The sequence below is a fragment of the Tenrec ecaudatus genome, chromosome 14, assembly GCF_050624435.1.
Source record: "Tenrec ecaudatus isolate mTenEca1 chromosome 14, mTenEca1.hap1, whole genome shotgun sequence".
Lineage (NCBI taxonomy): Eukaryota > Metazoa > Chordata > Mammalia > Afrosoricida > Tenrecidae > Tenrec > Tenrec ecaudatus.
In genome coordinates, this window is record NC_134543.1 from 110,732,932 (window position 1) to 110,756,986 (window position 24,055).

General features: G+C 45.9%; 1 protein-coding gene across 3 annotated transcripts in view; it reads left to right on the plus strand.

The window, feature by feature from the left end:
* GALK2 (galactokinase 2) overlaps positions 1–24,055 on the plus strand; it is a 175,626-nt gene that overhangs the window by 127,866 nt on the left and 23,705 nt on the right. For all 3 annotated transcript variants that reach the window (XM_075531291.1, XM_075531289.1, XM_075531290.1), the window contains exon 8: positions 11–221. In XM_075531291.1, coding sequence (XP_075387406.1) covers positions 11–221 — 211 coding nt within the window. The remainder of the gene's footprint in view (positions 1–10; positions 222–24,055) is intronic.

Here is a 24,055-nt window from a genome sequence, read left to right on the forward strand (position 1 = left end):
GAACTCACAGCTCCTGGCAAAGCAGAAAAACCTGCGCTGGGATACAATCCTGCGGCTGGAGGAAGTCCAGGCCAAACTAGGAGTCAGCCTGGAAGAAATGTTGATGATCGTGGAGGACGCCCTTCACCCTGCAGCCTACAGCCCCGAGGAGATCTGCAGGTGTCTGGGGATGAGCCTGGAGGAGTTCCGGACCCAGATTCTGAGTCCAAACACGCAAGACGGTGAGTCTGCTGGAGAAGGGGTCTTACCTTCGACAGGGTTCCCGGGAAAATGGCCCAGCAAGGCACTTCCTGGTTTTGGATCTTTGTTATGTTGAAATGTCGCCAAACTCACTGATCTAAATTCTTCATTTAATAAATTCGCTCATTTAATAAACATTTCCTGATCTCTCAGGCATCAGGGATAGCTAGGTAAAGGTGAGTAAGTCATGGTTTCTACCCTGAAGAAGCTCATGATTTAATAAATCCCCTCTCTTTCTGAGCTCCTTCAGCATGAAGGTCTCAGTTAAAGCATTGCTTCACTGCTTAGGCTAAGGATTGTGGCCCACTCTAGTGTAGAGGCTTGTTTCTATTTGCTGCTTGAAATAGTCTGCTTTTTCACAGTGATACCATCAGACACAGAGGTGAGAAACAAGTAAAGGTTGGAGATACAGCTGGAGGGTTTGAGTTTACCGATCCTCTCCAAAAGTAAAACTTGGTCCAATTGTGGAGGCAGTGATACCTCGCTAGGGTCTAATAGTCCTTTGGGGGAGAGGGGAGGGGAGGAACTTGGCATGAGGATCAGCCATGCAGTGACTACCTCAGAGCCACATTTCCCTCCTCCTCCATTGAAGCCAGCGCTACAACTGGCTGCTAGGTTGGCCTACAAAGTAATGTCTTAAAGGCTCCCGCTACGGACCACTTGGGGACAAGATCAGGTGATCATTAGAGGGCAAAGCCTAGGTTTGGGTTTCCAGTATTAGCTGACCCAAATGAATTTGATGGACATCTGTTCAGTTTGGAACCGACACAAGAAAACTATGACTTGCAGGCCAACACTGATCTGCCACTTGTTTTTGTAAATAAAATTTGACTAGATCGCGCCCCTTTATTGGCCATGCCTGCTCGTGTGCTTCAGCAGCAAAGGAGGAAAGTTTGGGCAGATGTTGCATGGTCCGAAAAGCCTACAATACGTAGGCTTTCTGGAAATGACATTGTGCTTGATCCTCGGATGTCAAGATAAGCAGGACTATTTATAGCAATGTAGTGTCTAATGGGGGAAGAGTGCCACACACCATCACAGTCTAACATATGGCCCGTACTAACGGTATTTAGAAGGAACCCTGGCAGAAGGGAAGTCAGGATGACAACATACCTGGAGAAGTTGGTTTGATTTTGAGCTGGGTCTTGAATGAACATGACGGTTCTCTCCAGACCGAGAAGGGCTGAAGAGAGTTGAAGACAGAGAGGCACAGAGGATTGTAGATTCTCGGAGAACATTTGCAAATCAGTCCTGATTGCAGTGTGATCTGGCCATTTAGAAGGCTGCCCAAAGGGATCCCGACTGGGAAACCATAACAAGAGCCTGGGCTATGCAATTGTTGGTGACTGGAGTCTCCAGACTTGGTAAACGAGAATTCAATTGGAATGAGTAATTGTCTATGTTTAAGTTGGAAGGTTAAAAAAAAAAAAAGGAAAGATGAAAAGAAAGATGGTAGGGAAGGCTGAACTATGGGGATGTTGGGGAGTTATTGGAACTGACTTGGGGGAAGTTCTGTATGCGTTTTTATGGGATGGCAGCAAGGCATCTAAACACAGTTGTTGAGCAGGTAAGGACTCCAAACTGTGCCATTGGATTTCGGGGTTCTGGGCAGAGAGGCAGGAATCAGAATAGAAGTGAAGACCATTTGCTGTCAAATGATCATCTCAAAACAGTCTCTCTGTGGCGCCTCTTCTTAGTGCAGCAGTTTTCAGAGGGTCACCGCTTGTCCAATTTCCTGAACATGGACGTGAAGTTTCTTCTCGCTCTATTCATGCTTCTCTTCATCCTTTTCCCCTTTGGGCCCACACACCACTCCTGGGCACTTAATGTTTGCAAATCTGACCTGGCTTCTGAGCCTTTCATCATAAATGCCATTGCCTCTCCCCCAGTCCCCGCCCCCCGCAACAGGGCTGTCCCCCTTTTCCACAGTCTTTGGGAGTAGGTTTAATTTCTAAGAAAACCTTTGGAAACAAAGGATAAGTTGCTAAGCAAAGGGCAGGTATCTTTCTATGTACCTCCATGTATATTTTTGTGCCCACTCCCCACAAAATCGATATCATTGTGTTTATAAAAATAATGCTGACTTACCCTACTTTTCCCAGCCTGGAATCCCATGTCTTTCTCAAAGGTACGTGGGATCTCTTCTTTCTGGTTGCCACCATCTCGCTTTCGTTACCTGGAGAGCAGCGTGAGTTGGAGGATGTTGACCTTGAGGTGGCCTCGCATGGAGAGATTATTGGGAGTTTCAGAAGCCCCAGGACCAGATTGATTTGGGAGAGGTGTTTTTTGAGGCCAGCAGCTAAGAAGGCAAGAGGAAGCCGTGACGAGAGCCGGCAAAGATGGGCAACATGTGCAGGAACTAGATCCAGGACCCCATCTGAAAACAAAGGATTCAGTGAGGACCGATGTGGGGAGGGAGAGAGAGAATGGGTCCGTTGGTTTGGGGGCTAGGTTAACCGGGGAGCATTCTTTTGGGGAGTGCCACGTCTACTCACTGGGATGGAGTAGGACTTTCTTGGGCTGGACATGAGTGTGATGGCTGAGATGACCGGCTTTTGTGAGCATATCCTGACAAAGTGCCGATCAGCGGCTGACCATCTATTTTGGCTCCTCTGCTCGCTAGTCATAAGCAGTCTTCACTGGCTTTTGAGCAAGCACTAGGAACCAGCACAGATAGGAGTCCATTTCAAGCCTCTGCCATAAAACAAAACCCAAACAAAAATAACTGGCCCTTTCTGGCTTATGCACTTACTCTTCACACATCGTCTGATGTGAATATTGCTTCAATTCTTGGTGGTGCAATACAATGAGGAAACTGAGGCTGAGAGAGTGACAGAACTCGACTAGACTAATGACAAGTGCTAGAGAGAGCTGTCAGTCCCAGTCTTCTGTTTTCCTTCGGGCTTTCTGCTCCCATAAAGATTTCTAACCTCAGCAATCCCAAGGGGTGGGTCTAGTTGGTCCTATAAGGTCATGTTGCTGTATGAGGCCGAATTGTCTCAGTGGCAATTACTTAAAAGGAAAGGTGGTGAAGAAAGCGACTTTGTGACTAGAGTTTCCTTTGGACCATTTCCTATTGTACAGCTTTGGTCTCGGGAGAGTTAAGGCTATGTGGCCTGCAGTCGTTTGTTTCATTTAAGGACCTACACTGTAGTGAATTGCTTAATATGGCCCTTCTAGCCATGTTGTTTGTGTTAGTCCAGGTTGACTAGAGAAACAAATCCACAGACACTCATAGATGTGTAAGAGAGAGCTTTATATCAAAGAGTAATTGTACACTGAGAAAACATCCCAGCCCAGTCCATATCAAGTCCGTAAGTCCGGTATTTGCCCAAATGTCTGATACTAGTCCATAAATTCCTCTTTTTTTTAAACAATTTATTGGGGCTCATACAATTCTTATCACAGTTCATACATATACATACATCACATAAATTCCTCTTTAGACTTACATTGCCACTCATAATGATACCAAATGCAGGAGGATTACAGGCTGGTGGGTGAAAACTCTTGTGGATCCAATGACAGTGGAAACATCACAGGGCTGTTTCCACAGGTCTCCACCGCACGGCTCACTCAGCTCCACATGGCGTGTGCACAGGAAGATGATGGCAGAGAGAGAGTGTGTGTCTCCTGAACAGGATGGTGAAGCAGAGAGAGAGAGTGTGTGTGGCCCACCTCCAGGGAGAGACGGAGGAAGTTCCCAGAGTCCTCAGTAGAAGGTCACGCCTACAGGAGTGAGCATCAAGCTGTGACCTGATTGACAGGCTAAATTCCACCCTTTCACTGTATCTATCAAATTAATATGAAACTATTATGTAACTATTGTATGTAACTATTACATTGTTGTTGTTGTTAGGTTCTGACCTGTAGCAGCTGACCCATTGAGTCAACCGTATGCCCAACAGAATCTTTGTAGTTCTTAACAAATAATTTGATAGGACTATGCAAATGTGAGGAGCTTGTGGTTCACCAAGGAGATTGGGTAGTTTGTAAATAAGGTGTATGGCACCTTTGTGGGGTGGGACCATGCAAAGAAGCTGTATGGAACCCTAGTATTTGGTTAGCTAACATTAGAGAGTTTTTGTCGTCTAGTTTAGTTAGTTTTGTCGTCTCCGTAGGTTTAAAATGAGCCGTCCCAAGTGCAGAAAGGGGATCGCTCAGGAGAAACAAGAGACAGTAGTGGAGCGCGTACCTGGAACCCAAATCTGTGTGTGAAATCTCTCAGTTCGGCAGACAGAGCTGTGTCCCTGGACATGGAGCGAGATGACAAGAAGCAGCCTCAGAGAAATGGTGACCGCGGCAGAAGCAGGAGCATGACACAAGTGGTGGGCACTCAGGCCCGTGGAGCCAGGAAGCTTAGCGCTCTGGGCAAGAGGCTTGCTGGGGAAGTGGGCTGCCTTTTTGAGCACTTACTGGCAAAACTGAGTTTTGTTAACACTTGCCAGAACCGTGGGGGGGGGGGAGGAGGATGACCAAAGAGAGGCGTGCCTGGTAGCATGGTTGAGAAGAGATAGTCTTGATCGAGGAACTCTCTCTGCGCGACCTGATCTTGAATTATAACCCATTTCTTCTGTAACAAACCTCATAATTGTGGGTTTGGCCATTTCAACAGCTCATCAAACTCAGCAGAGAAGTACGTTCTCTGGAGGGATTGCTTAGTGTTGGAATTGGTACAGAGGATCAGAAAGGGGGGGGGACAGGTCTACCGCCTCCTCCTGGGAATCCCCTTGGGCTGATCCTGGTGGTGATTCTCGTCCTTGTGAAGGTGAAGGAGATCAGATGCAGCCACCACACCGTTTTATAGGAAGAAGCTCCCCTGGCCTGGCCGGCCTGGCCTGCCAGTGCATGGCCTTTGGTGAGAAGTGCAGCTGCTTTTTCTCATTTGGTGAAAACGCGATGTTCATAGATGATCTCAGTGAGTTTCTCAAACTTGACTCATTAGCTCTCTGCCTCATGGAAAAGAAAAAGGCACTTCATAACATTTGTGCTGTTTGCTTCTTACGTTCCCTTACAAGGGTCAGTGGTTCAGAATTTAAAGTTCCAATTAAGTGTTGTCAGATATGAAACAAATTGATTTATAAATAGCTTAGAAGATACCAGGCTGTAAACAAACTATGGTTTCAACAGATTCAATTGTTGTTCTTAGAATTCTAGAAGAAAAAAACTTCCCTAAAAAGACGAGAAGAAACTGCAGATCTTTCTGTGTTGGTTTTAGATGTGGTTCAGTTAGAAACCCTTAAAATCTGTGTGACGGATCTCCTCTGATAAGACCAAGTAAGATCCGTTCTTCAGTAGTGTCGACTGTTTTCATTTTTGCAAGATAAAACATTCGTATGAAACAAAGTAAATAGAATAAATCAAATAGTAACTATGTTGTTATGCATAAACGATACGTTTTAAGTTGTTTTTGGAAGGCAGATGGAGGAAAATTTTCATTTAGTCCTTTTTACTTTTCATCTGCCTGACCTATCCTTGTTCTTGGGCTCCAATGGACATCTCAGCTGTCCAGCCAGGGAGGACAGGTTTGTGCCAAGAGTAATTCCTGATTTCATTTCTAAGGAAGAATATGTTTTAAAAATGGGCTGAGCTGACATTCCAGATCTCTGGGAAGATCACTTGGGAAGGATGCTTCTTTCCTGGGTTTTCATCTTCTTCTCCGATGTGTATTTTATGGATTTCTATTCACTGGCTCACTTTTCCATCTTGAAATAGCAATGTGTATTTGCCTAATTAACGGTGACTGTAAAGAGATAGCATCATAGATATTTCAACTTCCGTAGAAGTAATCCATACTAGAAGCTTATAACCAGAAAGGATATTATCGTGTGCTGCCCCATGCCTAAGCTACGGATGATAGGCTGGGGTTAAGAGTGTCCCACTTACCTCACATGACTACTGATAGGTTTGACTATTGATAGGTGCCTGAAGCTATCCTGAAACCAGGAAATTAGAAAATCCAGAATTTTAATTTACTTGTGAGAAGGTTCCATCAAGAGCTACAATGACACAAATTTGAAGAGTTCCACATTGAGGAGGAGGTGACCCCGGCAGGAGTCATAATCGACCTAGCCATGTTGGACTGAGGCAGGCCAGGGCCAGAGTGGACTTATGAGGCTAACTTCCTCTCTAAAAACTACCTTCCACCTTCTGAATTCCCCAAGCTTCTCATGTATCGAGGGCTGACCGAAGCTGCAGGGAGAGAAGGTGGGAGAGCTAGACCAATGAGCTTTATTTTTGATGTCCCATATATGGTCTCTTGGACAAAATAGGGTGTCTAGGAAGACTACGGCCTGAAGTGTGAGCATAAGGCCAGTCTCCCGATCAGTTCTTCGTCATGTGTTAGTTCCTGTTGATTTTGTGCTAGTGTAAGTTGCCCGTTGGGCACTTTAATGCTCTTTCCAAACAAGAGTCCTCTTGACTCTAAGAAGGTTGCCCTTGTGTGTGTTGACCATTCAGTCAGGGTGGGGGGGGGGTATACATGGGGCAGGGAAAGAGAAAGGGGTTTCTACCTTCCTGCCAGCTGTGAAAGCTGTCCTTGAAATGTTTCCAGCCTCATATGAAGCTCTCCTTCAGCAGTTCACATGTGGGCATTTCCCAGAAGTCAATCCTGAAATAGCCCCAGCAGCTAACATTGGGCCGTAAGACATCATCTTCCCACAACACGTACAGCCTTGAACAAGGGCCTGTGCTTCATGCCTCTTTGTATTCCTCCAGTTCATGGTCAATGTTTGCTGAATTATTCAATTAATTCTTTCCTATTCATACAGAGACGTGATGGGCAATAGGCCAATTCAGAATGCACTTAATGTCTGGCTAAAGGGGAAGGGGGCTGGGTCCAGCCTTTAAAAAATTATACACATGTAAATGAGTAATAATGATGATATTAACAATAACTCACATTTATTGGATCTTTACCATGTACCAACCTCTGTGTTAAGTACTTTAAAAACATTTGCTAATACTTGTTTAGTAATATGGCCCTCATGCTTCGAGGACCAGAATGACACACTGCTGTCCAAGGCTGTAAACTGTGTCATAAACACCTTCAGACATGTCCAGGCAAAGATTCAGTCACCCATAACTTCTACTTCCCCTCCCCTCTCCAATATATTTATGCTATTGAAATGTCAAAGTCTAGCTCCCGAAATAAGGCAGCTCTTTGAGAATAAGGACCTTTTTTTTTTTGGAGTACGGTTGTTGTGTTTATTTGCTTGTTTTACGTTCTGTTTAGCAGAAAAAGGCAAACTCATTTGACCATTAAATGCTAATTGGGTTCCTGTTTATTGGCATAGCTATTAATTAATCATGAGCCCTGTTGGCACAAGTGGCTCAACACTTGACCGTTAACCAAAGTGTCTGAAGTTTGAACCCACCAGTTGGCCTGTGGGAGAAATCTGTGGCAGTCTGACTCCAGAAAGCCATGGAAGCCCTATGGGGCAGTTCTGCTGTGTCTGTCTCCAGAAAGCGATGGAAACCCTATGGGGCAGTTCTGTTGTGTCCTGCAGGGGCGCTATGAGTTAGGATTAAACTCAATGGCGATGAGTTTGTTTTAAATTTTTTGCTAATTAATAACTATGACTATTTAATTTTCATTCTGTAAGCCAGGAATGACAGCAATGTTTTTCAGCCAGTACAACCTTCTCACAGAATAGTCTGGTTGATAGACCTTTGTGTCTCAATGCTTTTGGTAGTGATACTTGAATTTACAAATAGGCTTTTTCTTAAATATCTATGTAAATGAAATAAAGCACGGGCTACCTAGATTTAATTTCAGGGGAACAGAAGGGATAAAGATTGGCTTCAGATGGTTTTGCCGCTGGGAACATCCTATGAGGTAGGTTCCAATGTTTTTCTATTTTATTGGTGAGGAAAAGAGCCAGAAAGTGATTCAGTAACTCGCCGAAGGTCACACAGCTAAAATACAGCAGAGGTGGGATTCGAACCCATGTGGTCTGACTCCAGAGCCCTTCCTTATCTGTCTTCACAACTATGTGCATCTTAAAGTCAGTCCGAGAATGCCTATTCTCATCACTCCTGTTCTTATTTCATTGGTCAAAGCAAGTCACGTGGCTGAGACAAACGGCATGTTCTGGGCCCATAGGAGAAGAATGAGCACATTTGGCCACACTCCTGATGACAGCCCTCCTTCCCTGGGCTGTGCAGCTCCGTCTCATCCCCTCAAACCACAGCGATACAAATGAGAATCCATTTACCATGCTCCTCTAAAAAAGATGAGCCATTGGTGTGCCCATCGAAGATCTCTGGCCACACTGCCATCAAGTCCATTCCAATACATAGCAAGCTGACAGGACACAATGAACTGTCTGTGTTGGGCTAGACTCACTGGAACAAGAAATGGCTCGCATAGTTGTAGAAGTGGGGTCAGATGTCACCTCGGGGCTTCACCTGACTCATGGAGCTGAAGGGGCTGATGAAGCAGAAGGTGCCCTGCTCCCTCACTGCCCATCCTCTGGCATTGGCCTCCTAGCACTCATACTGAGTCAGCCCGGATGCTGCCTTCTCCACGAGACTTAGGTGTTCTGTCGGTCTCCCCGCTGGACACTCCTCTGTGATGTCTGCGTTCCTTTCCGATTCCACTCATCACACTGCCAGGCCCGGAGCCCACCTCCTCAACCACATCAAGGAAGCAATAGGCTTTAGTCACTTGAATGAGAAAATCCAACATGCGCCAAGAACAGGGGTTTAACATTTTGCTTCACCGATACAAGAAACAGCAAGATCGGGGCTTCATTCCTGACTTGTAGCCTTTTAAGGGGAAAGGAAGCGGAGGAGGATGATGAAAAGAGAAAGCGTCCCATGGAGAATGAGAAAGGGGTAAGGAATCCAAACCAAGGGGAGACGGGGAGGCCCCAGGGCATGTTTATGGGGCAGCACATAAACATAAACCCAGAGAAAGCCCGCCCCCTGCCCCTCACGCTCATGCTCACGCTCACACTCATGCACACCCACTGCCCCCAGAGAGCTGCACAAACACAAGGGCATTCCCGGCCGCTGGTGAGAGAGCAGTGTGCGCCCTCATCCTTCAGGACGTCACATGCTGAGCCCCTGGAGACTGGAGACACCTCACTCGGTGTCTGTGAAAGGAACACGTTTTTATCTCCCTGGCACCACACCCTGCATTGCCCAGCTCCAGGTGGAAGGCAGGGTGCTGCCTTCAGGACTTTTCAGGTGGAAGCGTGAGGACTCGCTCCTCTCAGTCCATCCCTCATCCAGGGCTCCGATCGCTCTTCCTTGGCTGCGCTAAAGTGCGGCCTTCAAAGTACAAGCTTTAGTTCCTTTTGCTTGGTGCATGACATAGCTTCACCCGTGATTCAACTACTGCTGTCAAGTTTTAAGCTACTTTTGGATCATATTGGAGAATGTAAAGGTGTCAGGCAGTCTTGGTTTCGCCAGCGCTTCTTCAGCGAGGGCTGCTTATCCGGGTCCTATGCTAGCAGGTACCGCGCACCACCAATGAGTGAGGCCGGCATAACCTTCACCTTCAGGGAACTTAGCATTTTATGGGAAGACCATGCCTACCACCACCACAGGGCCACAGTGGCCAAGTGTTGCGCTGGAAATTCACTCCTCGTTCCTCAGACGAGCACCGGGTTTCTGTTTCCTCCTTTTATCCTTTCCTATCCCCTTACGTCAGGTGCATTCTGGCAATGCAGTTTGTGCTGACAACGGGATGCCAGGCCAGTGTTTAATCCAACGAAGTGCATGGAATGCCACTGTCAAAATGATGATTTGGAAGTTTATTACGGTAGCGGTGTTGAGGATGATTGGAAAAGAGAGGGAGACCGCAGATGGTTCAGACACCGGATGATAGGCGTCGGAACTCGGGAGGGGGATAGAAATGCACAGGAAGGGGGCCGTGGGCCTGTCTTGTCATGAGAGTGGCTCCAGAGCTATCACCAGGCGGTCAGTGTGGTGCAAGGAGGCTAGCTGAAAGGATGAGGCTCAAGTCCACTGGGAGGGACCGCGGAAGAAAGGACTAACCATCCACTTCCAAACAAAACCAGCCACTGAAAACCCGTGGAGCCCCATTCTACTCTGACGCATGTCAGTTACAACGAATCACAAACTACTCAATGGCTACTGGTATGAGGTTGCTAACCGGGGGGCTGGTAGTTCAAATCCACCAGTTCAGTGTATTGCCTTAGTGTGGAAGGCAGGGGAAAATGACCACAGAGGACTGAGGTAAAAGTTTCAAGGTCTAAGGCAGGGGTCCTCAAACTTTTTAAACAGGGGGCCAGTTCACTGTCCCTCAGACCCGTTGGAGGGCCGGACTATAGTTTAAAAAAAAAACTATGAACAAATTCCTATGCACACTGCACATATCTTATTTTGAAGTAAAAAAAAAAAAAACAACACAAACAAATGGGGCAAAAACACCCGGTTGGCTGGATAAATGTGCTCTGCGGGCCGCATGTGGCCCGCGGGCCGTCGCTTGAGGACGCCTGGTCTAAGGTGTAGAATTTATAATGGACTGACAGTGCTGGCTCTTGCTCCTCTTGGAGGGCTGAGAAAAGGGGAGCTATAAACATGTGAGGGGCTGTTACCCTCCATCTCTCACATGGCTTTATGCTGTGGATTTGCAAATATTCACAAATCTCTCCCCCGCCACCCCCCACTCCCTGCGCCCCCGGAATGTAGTTTTCCATGCACTAATGTGGTTTGTGTTGAAAGTGCCCATCTATTTTTTTTTTCATCCGTGGTTTTGCCTTTAAAAGAAGGTAGTTAGAGACTTTTTTTCCCTCCCTTCTTTTTAAATGTAAAATGCTAATTCAATTTAGTCTTTGCAGCATGGGAATGGGATACTAATGTGGCTGAAAACAGCAGTTTATTTTTTGTGGGTTTGGTCATTTCAGACACTTTACATTTATAAAAAATATTATGACGAGGAAAATACATGTGAAACAACAGCCCGACTTCAGTCAGGACTATATCATGTTTTCCCATCATACTGCACACGTTCTCCAAGATTCTATGCCTCAGAGCAGAGCAGGGGCTTTTTATAACCGTGCTGCAGAGGAAAACAGAGGGCCCCGGCATGGGTTCTGAAGTGGTTTGCCCCCATCCACCTCCCGAGTGCTGTTCTTGGAAACCAGACTCTGCATTTAGCCCAGTGCAGCTTCCTGTTCTGCAGAGAGGTCGGCCCGTGAGCGTGCAGCTCCGTGATTGTGCAGAGACAGCGAAAGCCACCACTGCCTTTAGCCCTTCACCCAGTGGGAAAGTATTTGGGGCAGGAGAGTCGCACAGAGACGAATTCGTTACACATTTAGACGATAAACATGGCTAACCCTTGCAGCCCAGCCCCTTTATTTATTTAGTTTTGATTAGTTATCCTGAGACGAAGTCCTCATCCAACTTCAGTCTGATTCTCAAAATATTTATCGCTCTTTTGCTTGTTCGCTAAAAACCAAGCTCTGTATTCTTCTAAATCCACATACCCTTTGTTCCATTTGGCGCTGTCAAGCTCCCCAAAAGCCTTACTGTACTGAGAATGAGGGAGGTCCTGACTGCCCCCAGGAGACCCCTCGTGAGTCCGGGGAGCCGTGGTCGTCAAGCGAGGTCCCGCTCTTAGCGACCCTTTTGTACCGCCCAGTGGAACACCACCCGGTCCCGTGCCATCATCGGCAGTGATCTTGGTACAGTCACGGTGTCAATCCATCTGGTTGAGGGGCTGCCTCCTTTTCACTGCCCCTCCTCCTTCGCTTTCCTTGTGTCCCTGCTGTTTCTCTTCTTGGTCTCCAAGTCATGCTCTGGTCACACCCAAGTACCACGCTTCTCTAAAAGTAGCCCCTCATCGTTTCTGCTGTCCGCGCGTTTGCTCACGATGTCCTGTCTGCCTTCCGTTTCCAGTCCATGATGCTGCTATTGTTTTGTACCTAACCTTCTTTTCATTGGTTTTCTGAACACCTACTCATTTTGTTTTTTAACACTTGGCCTTGTTATCACCCCCAAGGAGCTCCCTGAGCTTCTGTAAGCAGATGCTCATGGCCTCCGTGCTCCACCTGCTTGGCCTCCCATCTCAGGACTGCTGGCAGCTAGCACCGCGCCAGCCGTGATGTGAGTGTCTCACAGAAGGCAGCGTTACTGCCCCAGTCATCTCTGGGCAGAAGTTGAAACATCTCGGGCAACGCTTAGGCAGTGGGGGTGTCAGTGGATAGACACCCCAGACAGGTGGGGCGATTCTGAAGCACATTCTACATGACTCTTTACAGGGACCTCCATCGTACCCCTGCACCACCAACCATGGGCCCCTGGCAGCACACATGGTGACCAGCTCACCTGGCACCCTTTCTTTTCCCTTCGCTGCTTGCCTGCATCAACTTCCGCTTCCCAAGATCCTCTCGTCAGAAGGCTGCCCGCACCCAGGGCTTTGTCGCGCTCAGCTTTGAGCTTAGCCCCCATCGGAAAACCGCCCTCACATTGTACCTGTGCCGTCACGGCAGGGAGCTGCCTGAGCGTCCGTTGTCTTGTGTTACCTTATTGAATGGTTTGTCTCAAAGAAATGATCCCCTCTTGAGAGCGAAGAGCAAAACCGTCTAGTTTTTTCCATGCCCCTCTGAATGCAAACTGCCCTCATGGAGGGTACAAGACACCAGGTCTTCAGGTACCGGGGGGCTGGTAATGTCTTATTCTGTGTCTGGCTAACAGAACTCAGAGTAAAGGGAAGAGATACCGAAAGGAAGACTAAGTCAAAGGGGTGTGATGTTTATTAGTGGTAGTGATACAGTGAAACTCACTACCATGGAGTCGTTTCTGACTCCCAGCCACCCTGTGGGGCAGGATAGAACTATTGCGATACCTCTTTAGGGTGCAGAACGCCTCCTCTTTCTCCCGTGCAATGGCTAGTGGTCTGCAACCGACTGGCTTGGTGGTCAGCAGCCCAGAGAGTAACCCCCAGACCACCTCAACTCCCAGTAACCGTAATAGCAGCTGATTAAGGCAGAGAGGATCCACAGGGGGTGGGGAGAAAGCTTTGCCCTTCTTCCTCTACCTCAGCTGAAAATTCCCGGCTCTGGAGGGCTTTACTGGACCAGGATCCGGAGGCAGACACTGACAGGGGCCAGGCAGACATGTAAATGAGAGGTGAATGAGTGATTGGATGTGCGTGGCAGCACAGCTTGGGGCCCCTGCTCTGAAACGGCTAGCTAGCGGCTGCTCAGCTCCAGGGACTTGCTGCTGTGCAGGAGTGCAGGCTCAGGGCTACCAGGCCGGAGTTTTTCAAGAGAATGCAGAAATCCAGATTCGCATGTAACATTTCCCAATTTAAGAATCATTGTGCGGATGAGGCCCAAGGGTTTGTTAGTGTGACGTTTGTGCAGTGGGTGTAGGGGAGGATGCTAAAGCCTCCAGCAGGATGGAGCCATCTGAGGAGGCTGCATTGGGTTCCAGTGAGACTTTTCTCTTCAGGCCTGATTCATGCACCAAACCTGTTCTACTTCCACCCCTTGGCCATCCTGTTTCGCCAGCTGGCCTCTCTCCTATGGTGATCCTCACTGCTATTTGCCGCCACACAGCCCTTCCTTCTTAGTAGTGCACCTGCAGCATTTCTAGCCCTTGCATATCAACTGCAGTTTGTTCCTGTCCAATGGGCTCTTATTTAGTTTGTTTTAACCCTTCAACTCCATTGTCAAGGCAGTTCAAATCCACCAGCTGCTCCACGAGAGAAAGATAAGGCTTTCTGCTTCTGCTAAGATTTAAAGCCTCGGGAACCCAAGGGGTAGGTATCCTCTGACTTATAGATAGGTTTGCTATGATTCAGGACCAACCTGAGGACCCGAGGGCTGTGGGTGGGTCACCTTACTCATTCCTTTTTTTTTTTTTACATCATCTTGAGTAGAAGATGAAGTAATAAAGAAGAGACCACAAATTCCTGGATGCAGAATTAAAAATTAATTCAGCTGGATTTCTTCAGGCATCAAATAGACATCTACTGCTGACCTAGCACAGGAGTTTCCTCATCTTCCTCTGGCTTAGATTACGTGATTAGAAGTGCATTCCTGATCACAAGCGATGTAGCCATCTTTTAAGGTTGAAGTTAGCAGGTATCTTTTTGTTACAAAGACTGTCTAAAAAAAGCCAATACTTTTTAGTTTTTCATTACCAAATTTTTACTCCTTCTTTTTTATTTGAAACACATTTTTTGGGGGAAATTTTCTTTCCCCCACATCTTTGAAGTAAAAAACAATATAGACAATTCTTAGTTGTCTGAGAGCCAAATCAAGCCCACTGCCGGTGAGTCCATTCCAACTCCTGACAGCCTTATAGGACAGAGCAGAGCTGCCCCATAGGAGCCCCATGACTGCAAATCTTTACAGAAGCACACTGCGCTCGCTCGCTCTCTCCCACAGGGTAGTAAGTGGATTACCAAGCTTTGGGCTAACAGCTGGGTGCCTTAACCACCGCACCACAAACTCCTCAGTCATCTGTGATAATGGGTAGTAAATACAGTTTGGACATTGGAGTTTGCACATTATCTCCACAGCTCCTTTTAGCCAACATAACTTACTTTTTGGTCAAAACACTAGTAAGTAAAAACTGCCCCAAACAGTAGATCTTCTCTATGTCCCCTTTAGTATTGTCTCACAACTGCTTACGAAGTGAGTTTTAGTGCCATTTTATTACAAATGATGGAACACAATTCACTCCTTTATCCAACAGACATCTACTGAATCCATGAAAGCTGCTGGGGATCTAGTGAGGGAAAAATCAAGGGAGGCCCTTGCTTCTCCTAGCTGACCCTCTAGTGATGGATGATAACAATGGTGAACAAATGAATATACACACACACACACACACACACACACACACACACTGGAAAGTAATAAGGGCTGGTAGACTAACATAGGGTGGAGGTAATGTGTGCATATGTAGGAGCGACACTAGGTGGGACTTGAGGGAAAGGCTTCTCGAGGCTGCGACCTCTGGGAGCAGAGCAAGGAGGAGGGATCAGCCACATTACGAGCATGGGCAGAACACTCCACATGGACAGCTTGCAGCTGCTCTCAGCTAGGAGTCAACTGAGTGTCTGAGAATCACAATGGGAAGGCGTGAAGGGAAGGAGGCAATTGGGAAGAAGTTAGAGCAGTGGTTCCCAATCTTCCTGTTGTCGTGACCCTTTAATACAGTTCCTCATGTTGTGGTGGTCCCTGCCCACCATAGAGTTATTTTTATTGCTACTTCATAACTGTCATTTGCTACTGTTACGAATCGTAATATAGATAGCAGATAGGCGGAATGTATTTTCATTGTTACAAATTGAACATAATTAAAGAGTAGCAATTCGTCACAAAGCAATATATAACTATATATTGTGAAATATTTATTTTTAATTACAAATCAATGAAATTTTGTCTTGAAGCATGGTGTAGCATGGGTCACCGTCTTCACACCGGGTACTCGTACGTGGGCATATCTGCATGTGGGCGACCCCGCCTGGAGATATAGATGGATAGAGGAGCGGTGTCTCAGTTCCTAAGACCATCAGAAATATGTGTTTTCTGATAGTCTTAGGTGACCCCTGTGAAAAGGTCATTTGACCCCCAAAGGGGTCGTGACCCACAGGTTGAGAACCACTGAGTTAAGAGGGAAAGGAAAGCTTAGAAGCAGCAACAGGATTTATTTTACAAGTAAAAATTATTCAACAAATGACATTTTTATTTTGCAGTTTAACTGAATTGGGCTCTAAGGGCTAGTTTTATCTTGGTAGGCTTTTGTTGGCCCCCTGACTCATCGTGACACCATGCACAGTGGGAACACATGCCTTCTGGTCCTGGGCCATCGGCTCGGATCATTCTGATCTGTAGGGTTTTCATTGACTGCGTTTCAGAAGTGGTCGATGGCCAGGCTTCCCCTCTAGTCTGTCTTTGCCACCCACGCACTGTCACAGCAACAGGCAAAGCTCTACCGACAGAAGGGCGGTGACTGAAGGAGGCGCCTTCATTGGCATCCAATCCAGGTCTCCTGCGTGGTGGGTGAGAACTCTCCCAGTGTCTTTTGGCAGCCTAACAAGGCTTCGCAGCTTCTTTCTGCTTGGAAAACCCTTTTCACATGAGAGATTTGCTACATAAGCAAGAGCTCCAGAAACACCTCGGATTCCTCACATATTTGATTTTAAGTTTTGGTCGTTGCATGTTCAGAGCCTTTTACTGTTGTTTGTTTGTTCTTTAGCCATATGGAGCTGTGGCACAGTTTAAGAAGCTTTGGGATACAGTACCCAGTTATTCAATCATATATGAATTAGGTGCTGCTGTGAATCAATTGACTTTAAATAAAGGGATTGCTTTTTGATAACATGGGTGGGCCTTATTCAATCAGTTGAAAAGCTTCAAAAGCAAAAACTGGAGAAATTCGCTTCCAATTCTTTTAAATACATCCCCTCATTCTCTCTCTTTTTCCAGTGACAGATTACTCAATAAGTGTATTAGTCCGGGTAGACTAGAGAAATATATTCATAGACGCTCATATGTGTATAAGAAAGAGCTTTATATACAAGAGCAATTGAACATTGAGAAAACATCCCAGCCAAGTCCAGGTCTAGTCCATAAGTCCAGTATTAGCCCATATGTCTGATACCAATCTATAAATTCCTCTTCAGATTCATGAAACACATGCAATGACGTCGAATTCAGGAAGATCACAGGCCAGTGGATTGGAAATATGTGTTTTGGAAACCTTGTGGATTCAGTGGCATTGTAAGCATCTTGGCACTAGCAGGGGTCTCCCATGTGGCTCCTTCAGCTCTGAAACTCTGCCTCAGGGTAGCTTCATGTGGCTTCTCAGAAACGTCTAGTAGGGAGTGAGCAGAGAGAGACTATGTCTCCCACCTCCACAGAGGAAATACAGGAGTTTCCAGAACATTCAGGAGAAGGCCATGCCCACACAGTGGCCTCATTGACAGGGTAGACTCCTCTCCTTCACTCTTAATCCTCAACTTGAAAAATGATTATATAACTCTCACAACAAGCAAAGTAAGAACAGACTCGCTTGTGCTTACTTACTGATCTGTACTTAGTGGCGATTTCATACATACAAATATAAAACCACTTCAAAGAGTGCTTTTAGGGATGATCGACATTTGTCGCTGTTTCAGCCCACAGCACCTTCCTATAGAATCAAAGCCTCTTTTCAGATTTACCGTTCCTAGCAGGGACCTGAGCACAGACTTACCTTTCTTACTTGTCTCTTTCTCTTATATAATTAGACTCTGTACATATGAGGGGTACCACCCCCACCCCCCAAAAACCGGAATTGCGCTGAGCGGAGTGGAGCGTTTGTAGTATGTATCTTTCCCACTAGGTGAGCAATGAGCAACTCACTCTGAGTTAGTGCAACCAGTGGGGTTACCTGGGAAGGCTCTCTCTGGTCACAGTGAGGTTTTTTTTTTTCTTCTTGAAAGCACGTTCGTTCGAACTTCATATTTCGTGATGGCTGGTTTAAGAGAACAGCAAGCAGCTATGAAATTTTGTTTCCTGCTCGAGAAAAATGCCACAGAAACTGCTGTGTATGTTGAGCACAGGTTACAAGGACAGCGTTATGGGAAAAACGCAAGTGTACGAGAGGTTTTCTTGTTTCAAAAAAGGTGAAATGTCAATGGATGACAAACCTTGTTCTGGATATCTGTCAATTTACCAAATGGATGCAAATGTCGACTTGTAGTGATTTTGGGGTTCTTTCCACCAGGTCAGACTACTAAACAAGTTTTCTATTTAGAGGTTCTTAAAAGATTGCATAGCAGTGTGGGGGGCAGCGGGTGGGGGGAAGGCCTGATTTGTGGCAGACAAGGGACTGATTTTGCCACCACGACAATGCACCTGTTCATGCAGCCATCTCAGTGGGTCAGTTTTTGGCAAAAGACAGCATGCCTTTCTTTCCCCACACACCTGACTCCCCTGACCTTGCTGCGTGCAACTAATTTTTGTTTCTATGAATGAGGAGGAACAGGAAAGGACAGGGATTTGATGAGGGAGAAGAGGTGAAGAAAAAAAACCAAGGGAGGTGCTGTGAGCCATCCAAACAGACGAGTTTGAAAATGTTTCCAAGAATGGAATCGCGGATTTCACAAATGTATTAAGTGTCATGGAGAGTACTTTTACGGTGAAAAGGTTGTTTTGTAAAAAAATTTAAATACAAAGCTTTGAAAAACAAATTCTGGTTTTTTTTTGGGGGGGGGGTACCCCCTCATGTATTCTGTGGGCTCTATTTCTCTGGAGAATGCTGATGGATGCGATAGCTGTGAACCATTTATGTTTCAGAAACTGTGTCATGACTTCCAGATTCCCATTAGAGGAAAGTCAATATTCAAAGTGTCTGTGGGATCTCCTGCTTTGAAATGGAGGTTCCCATGGAGATGGCATATTAGCAGTGTTGCAAGAAAACTTTTAGTGTGAAGTTTATAAATTTAATTTGCTTGGCAGTAATCACACCTCCAACGAACACAGGAAGAAACCACTTCCGTCATCATTTAATATAATAATTACTTCCAAGGCTTATGAGAGCTGATAGAGGGGTGTTAACTGGACAGGGACAAAAGCAATTATGTACAAAGTTATAAAGTTTCTTGGAGTTTTGAGTGTCTGCACAACAGAGGCCTGATGAGTTGCCAGCACCTACCGAGCCAGCATGCTGGGCCCCGAGAGCGTCTGTGATACCCAGCCAGCACAGAACTGCTCTCCCTTGCAAGGGTGGTCTCCAAATCTGCCGAAGCCCTTGGCAAGGTTTGCAAAGGACAATCGAAAACAGATGCCCTCTCTGCCCTTTCCCTTGCTGTCAGTTACTAGCGGTGAGGAGGTGTGAGCCGTGAGGATCTCTCACGCACCTTCAGAATGCCCAGCAAGAGCCCTTGTTCGACATCCCCGCTCCGAAATCCTGCCGGGAAACACTTACCCTCGCAGGACACCAAGGGGCCAGGCTCGGGAGGTTCTGGTAATCAGTTTGGCACGTTCTGAATGTTTCTTGTCGTAAATCAAAACACCGATCCTGAGGCTTAATCTAAAACATCTCTGGCCAGTTTCTACTTTATCTTAAAGGGAAATACCGAATCCTAAAGGAAAACTAAAGCACACTCCTCCTAAAGGACTCTATCGAGTTTTAATACAGGGTGTGGTCGTAAAATGTCCTTGTATGTGGTCTTGAGATTCCAGAGGACCCGTATCACTGTAAATCCTGGATGGAAAGAGATGCATGAGGCATAACAACAAACCAAAGCACGGGCTTGCTCGGACTTGGTTCAGAGCTACAGAAATGTTCACTGGTGGACAACTGGGAAAATGTAAATATGGACTGGATATGAGATGATGCTAGGAATTACTGGTAATTTTCTGAGGTGTGATAATGATATGATTATGCAAGAGAGTGTCTTTATTTTATCATGATCCCCTCACCATTGAGCTCGGCTCCTAGTGACATAATCCTTTGTCACCATGGGGAGGAAATGCCCCTTATCACTTATCTTAAAGCACTGCAGGCGGCGCCCACTTGAAGCAAACATGGCCAAATGTTACTAATTGCTACATATAGGTGACTTTTGAAAGAATGGTATTAAATGTAGCATGTTCATTGTTTTTCCTGTCTTCTTGAAAATTTCAATACTTTCAAAGTTGAAAGAAAGCTTTTCTCACCAGAGAGAGCATAGCGAAATGATTTGTCGACAAATCAATGTGCTGTTGTGACTGTGGTGCTAATGGTCGGCATGTTGACTGTTACCCCAGCGGTTGGTTGGTTGGTTGCATTGACTCAGAGGTGCCTTAGAAGAAATGATCTCAAATTTCCCACGGAGCACATGTCTACTCTGACACGTGGGGAAACCGACTGCACAGCGCCTGGTGCCTGCGACTAGTTGATGTTTCTAGAGTGTGTCTTTTGTGTAGTAGCTGCAACAGCAGTGGACCTGGAAACTAGGTGATTTCTTCCTCCATGGGACGTTACAGTACACAAATGAAACAGGGTGCCTCCTTTCTCCTTCTCTTTCTCTCTCCCAGCCTCTGATTTTGTAGCTCGGCCTCTTCTTGAGGGAGATGAAGTAGTCCATATGTAAAGCTGAAATAGATGGAATCCTCTTTCTAGTCTTTTATACATGTTGCTTCAACGTCAGCCGTAGGAGAAGAGCTTTCTTAATCTGCAGTTACAAAAGTCATTTTCTTTCCTTTCCAAATGCATATTCTGCAACCTGCCTTAATTTATGTAAACCGATGCGGCCCACATTAAATACACTGTCACCAACCAATGACTGTTCCTTTCTTTCTCTGTTCAGAGACTTTTGAGAAGTTGTTATTGTTAGATCCACCTGGGCTGTTTCTTCAGCCAGAGCATTTTTGGTGATGTTCTGTGCCAGGATTGAGTACTGGTAAGGCTCTCTTTGCTTGGCATCTTTTGATACCCAGACCCTAATATAAGTCACAGTCTTTTTCAGTTGAACTGATTGGTGAAAATAACAGACTCACATGACCTGGATACTGATAGAAGAAAACATTTGACTGCCTTTTTCACCCCTACCTGAATTTAACTTGCAAGCTTTCCTTTTCCACTAACTTTTCATCTGCACTGGGTATGAGTATTGTAGATTCAATAGCAAATGGAATTTGGCCCCCTTTTCTCATACAGTTTGTAAGGTTATGAGTACTGGCACTTCCTCCATACCAAGCCAGAAGGGCAGCAGCATGCGCCCAGGGAGAAACCGCAGAAGCAGGGTGGATAGGGAAGAAGCACGCACGGAAACAGTAAACAGAGGAAGGAAGTGGGCAGAGGGCTGCTGCCTTGCAGTGTCATGAAGCAAAACCTATATGGTTTGTTGATTGGAAAACCAATTCCTTCTGGAACTCAAATCACACAAAAAGTAAAACCCCAAACCCATAAGCAACAACGCCCATTTGGAGCTACCTTGACTTTGAACTGTGCTGAGCAGGAAATCCTAATCATCTCTTCATCAACATTGAGCACCTGTTGAGCTCCTTGCCCTGCCGCGCCCCCCCCCACCTCACCCCCCCCCCCCGCCCTCCCCAACCCCCGGCACTGTTTGAGGATCTACAGGGGGAGAGATTTTAGTGGTGGGACGTGTGGAAACTCCATGATCATGGGGTGATGGAATGCATGGTTTCTGCCGTTAGCATTGCACCAACTCTTTGAGGAGCTAGAAGCAGAAATTACTATAGAAAGCATATGGCTAAATGAGGGCGCAGATAGCAAATGTGATTACACTTCCGTCAGGAAATGGTTTCCAGCTGGGGTCATCATGGCCTCATGTAGGATAGCAAATTGGGGCTGAACCTGAGTATTTCCCATAATGGGTGATACCACCCCTGGGTGGGGGATGCTGGAGGGGCCCTGTAAAAGCAGATACCTCCACCTCATCCTAGATTGTGGGCTATCGTACAAAGTGTTTAATGGCCAAGAGGGCCTGAGGAATTTCTTTTGAAAGGGGAGCAGCAGAGAGAGAGAGAGAGAGATCATACCAACAGAGAGACTCAGGAGGTAATACAAACAAAAACCACTGTCTTTGAGTTGAGTCAGACTTGTAGCAGCCCTCCATTAAGGACCAGGAAAATGTTCGGTGTAAGGTTGACTGCTAACCTAAACGTTAGCCCTTTGAACCCGGCCAGTTATATCACGGAAGAAAAGATCTGTGGTCTGCTTCCATAAACAGATCACGTACCGCCCAGACAATCCTGTGGGGTTCAAACCAAACCAAACTCGCGATTGCTGCCAACTCACGTAGACCCCAGAGGACAGGATAGGACTGCCTCTGTGGGATGTCAAGACTACTTTTTAAAGTTTCTTTTCTTTTTCAAATAGTTTCATTGGCAAATAATTCACATCGTACAACTTAATAGTTGTGCAATCATCACTACAATCAGCTGTAGAGCATTTTTTTCTTTCTGTAGTCATTTTTGTAGGCTCCCCAACTCCCCTCAGTCTCTCCTGCCATGCTCTAGATAATTATTAATCCAGCTACTTACTGTCTCTCTAGATCAGTGGTTCTCAACCTGTGGGTCAAGACCCCTTTGGGGGTCGAAAGACCCTTCCACAGGGGTCACCCAATTCATAACACTAGCAAAATTACAGTTATGAAGTAGCAGCAAAAATAATGTTATGGTTGGGGGTCACTACAACATGAGGAACTGTATTAAAGGGTCATGACATAAGGAAGGTTGAGAACCACTGCTCTAGATATATCTACCCTGGATGCCATTTACAGAAAATCATGCAAAACAAAACCAAGAAACAAGAACAAAACTAAACAGAACACAAAACCTAACAACAAAGACAGAATAAAACGAAATATTCAGTGGAAAGGAAAGCATAAAATATGAAAAGTTAGAACAAATTTAAAGGGTCAAAAGGGAGATCAAATGATGAGGTGTTATATTCTATCCTAAACTACTTCTGCTATAATTGACTTTACATTGTACTCTGTCTGACAGCTAGGCTGTTCTTCCTGGGCTATGGTCAGAGGGGGCTCACTGGAAGCTTAATCCACTTTGGGAACCCTGCCAATGCACTTTGGACTTCCGTTGTCATTCATGCCCTTCTGTAAACGGAATGCTCAGAATTTAAGCTCTAATACTGCTTCCTTCTCCAATCTTGGATTGTATTATTCATAGTGCTTGGATCATACAGGCGAGTTGATGCCTCACTTAGAGGCTACTTGTTGGAAGACAATTCTTTAAGACCCCAGATGCTATTCTTTTGGGTAGCGGGGCACCATCTGGTTTCTTCATCACACTTTGCTGTAGCACCCATATCTTCATTGATCTCTTCATGAGAGTGAGTATCGACAAGGGCCATGTTATAGGAACTGCTTGTTTTTAGGTTAGGGCTATGATTAAGTGTAAGCCCCACATGCATTCATATATCTTTGGTTCAGATGTGTTTCTGGTTCACTTTAGAGACATCATTATAATATTGATGGAGAACATTATAAATCATCCACACGGGGCATAAGGCAAATCCATTGACAGTGTCATTAATTTAGCCAATGGTATAGAATTTAAAATACGATTGAGAAGAGGAAATTATGCATGGGTAGGCTGGCTTTTGAGGCCACAATATGTGAAGTGTTGACTTGTACAGATTAAAAGTTCAAGCAACTGGACACTCTTTATACAAACAATGAGGGTTGAAGATAGAGCAAAACTACTTTCAATAGTATCCATTCACAAAGGCAGAACTATGCTTGCTAGACTAGCAGATGTTATTTAAAAAGCATGCAAAGGGAACAAGAAAATAATAAATATATGGTAGTCCTGGGCCACCACTCACTGGGCACCCACAAAGCAAGAGATCTGAACCCCATTCCAATTGCCACCAATTGTATAACCTTGGGCTTGCAGTCATCTGCTTCTGTTGACACTAGTGTGTTTCAGCCTTAACTTAAAGGGGGTATTTGGTTTCCTAAGATTTGCGACAGGTGTGTTTAAGGTAAAACCCAGTTCCCTTAGAAGAGTTTCCAAATAAAATCCTTCTGGTGTGGCTTATGAAGGATGCTGTGTGCCTTGAAAGGGCCGAGTTTAAAGTCCCACTTGTCGACAGCACTTGGCCTGGGTTATAAAGTGCTGGATAGAAATTGAGTCAAAAGTGTCCAATTAGGAACACAATACCAAGGGAATGCTTCTCTTGGAGGCTAACTTTCTAGGGGCAGAAAGTCTTGTCTTGCTCCCAAGGAGCAGCGGGTGGTTTTGAAGGACCGCCAACCGCAAGGCTGGCAATTTCAACCCACCAGCAGCTCTCTGGGAAGAAGATGAGTCTTTCTGCTCCATAAAGACTGAGCTTCAGAAACCCCTTGTAGCAGTTCTGCTCTGTC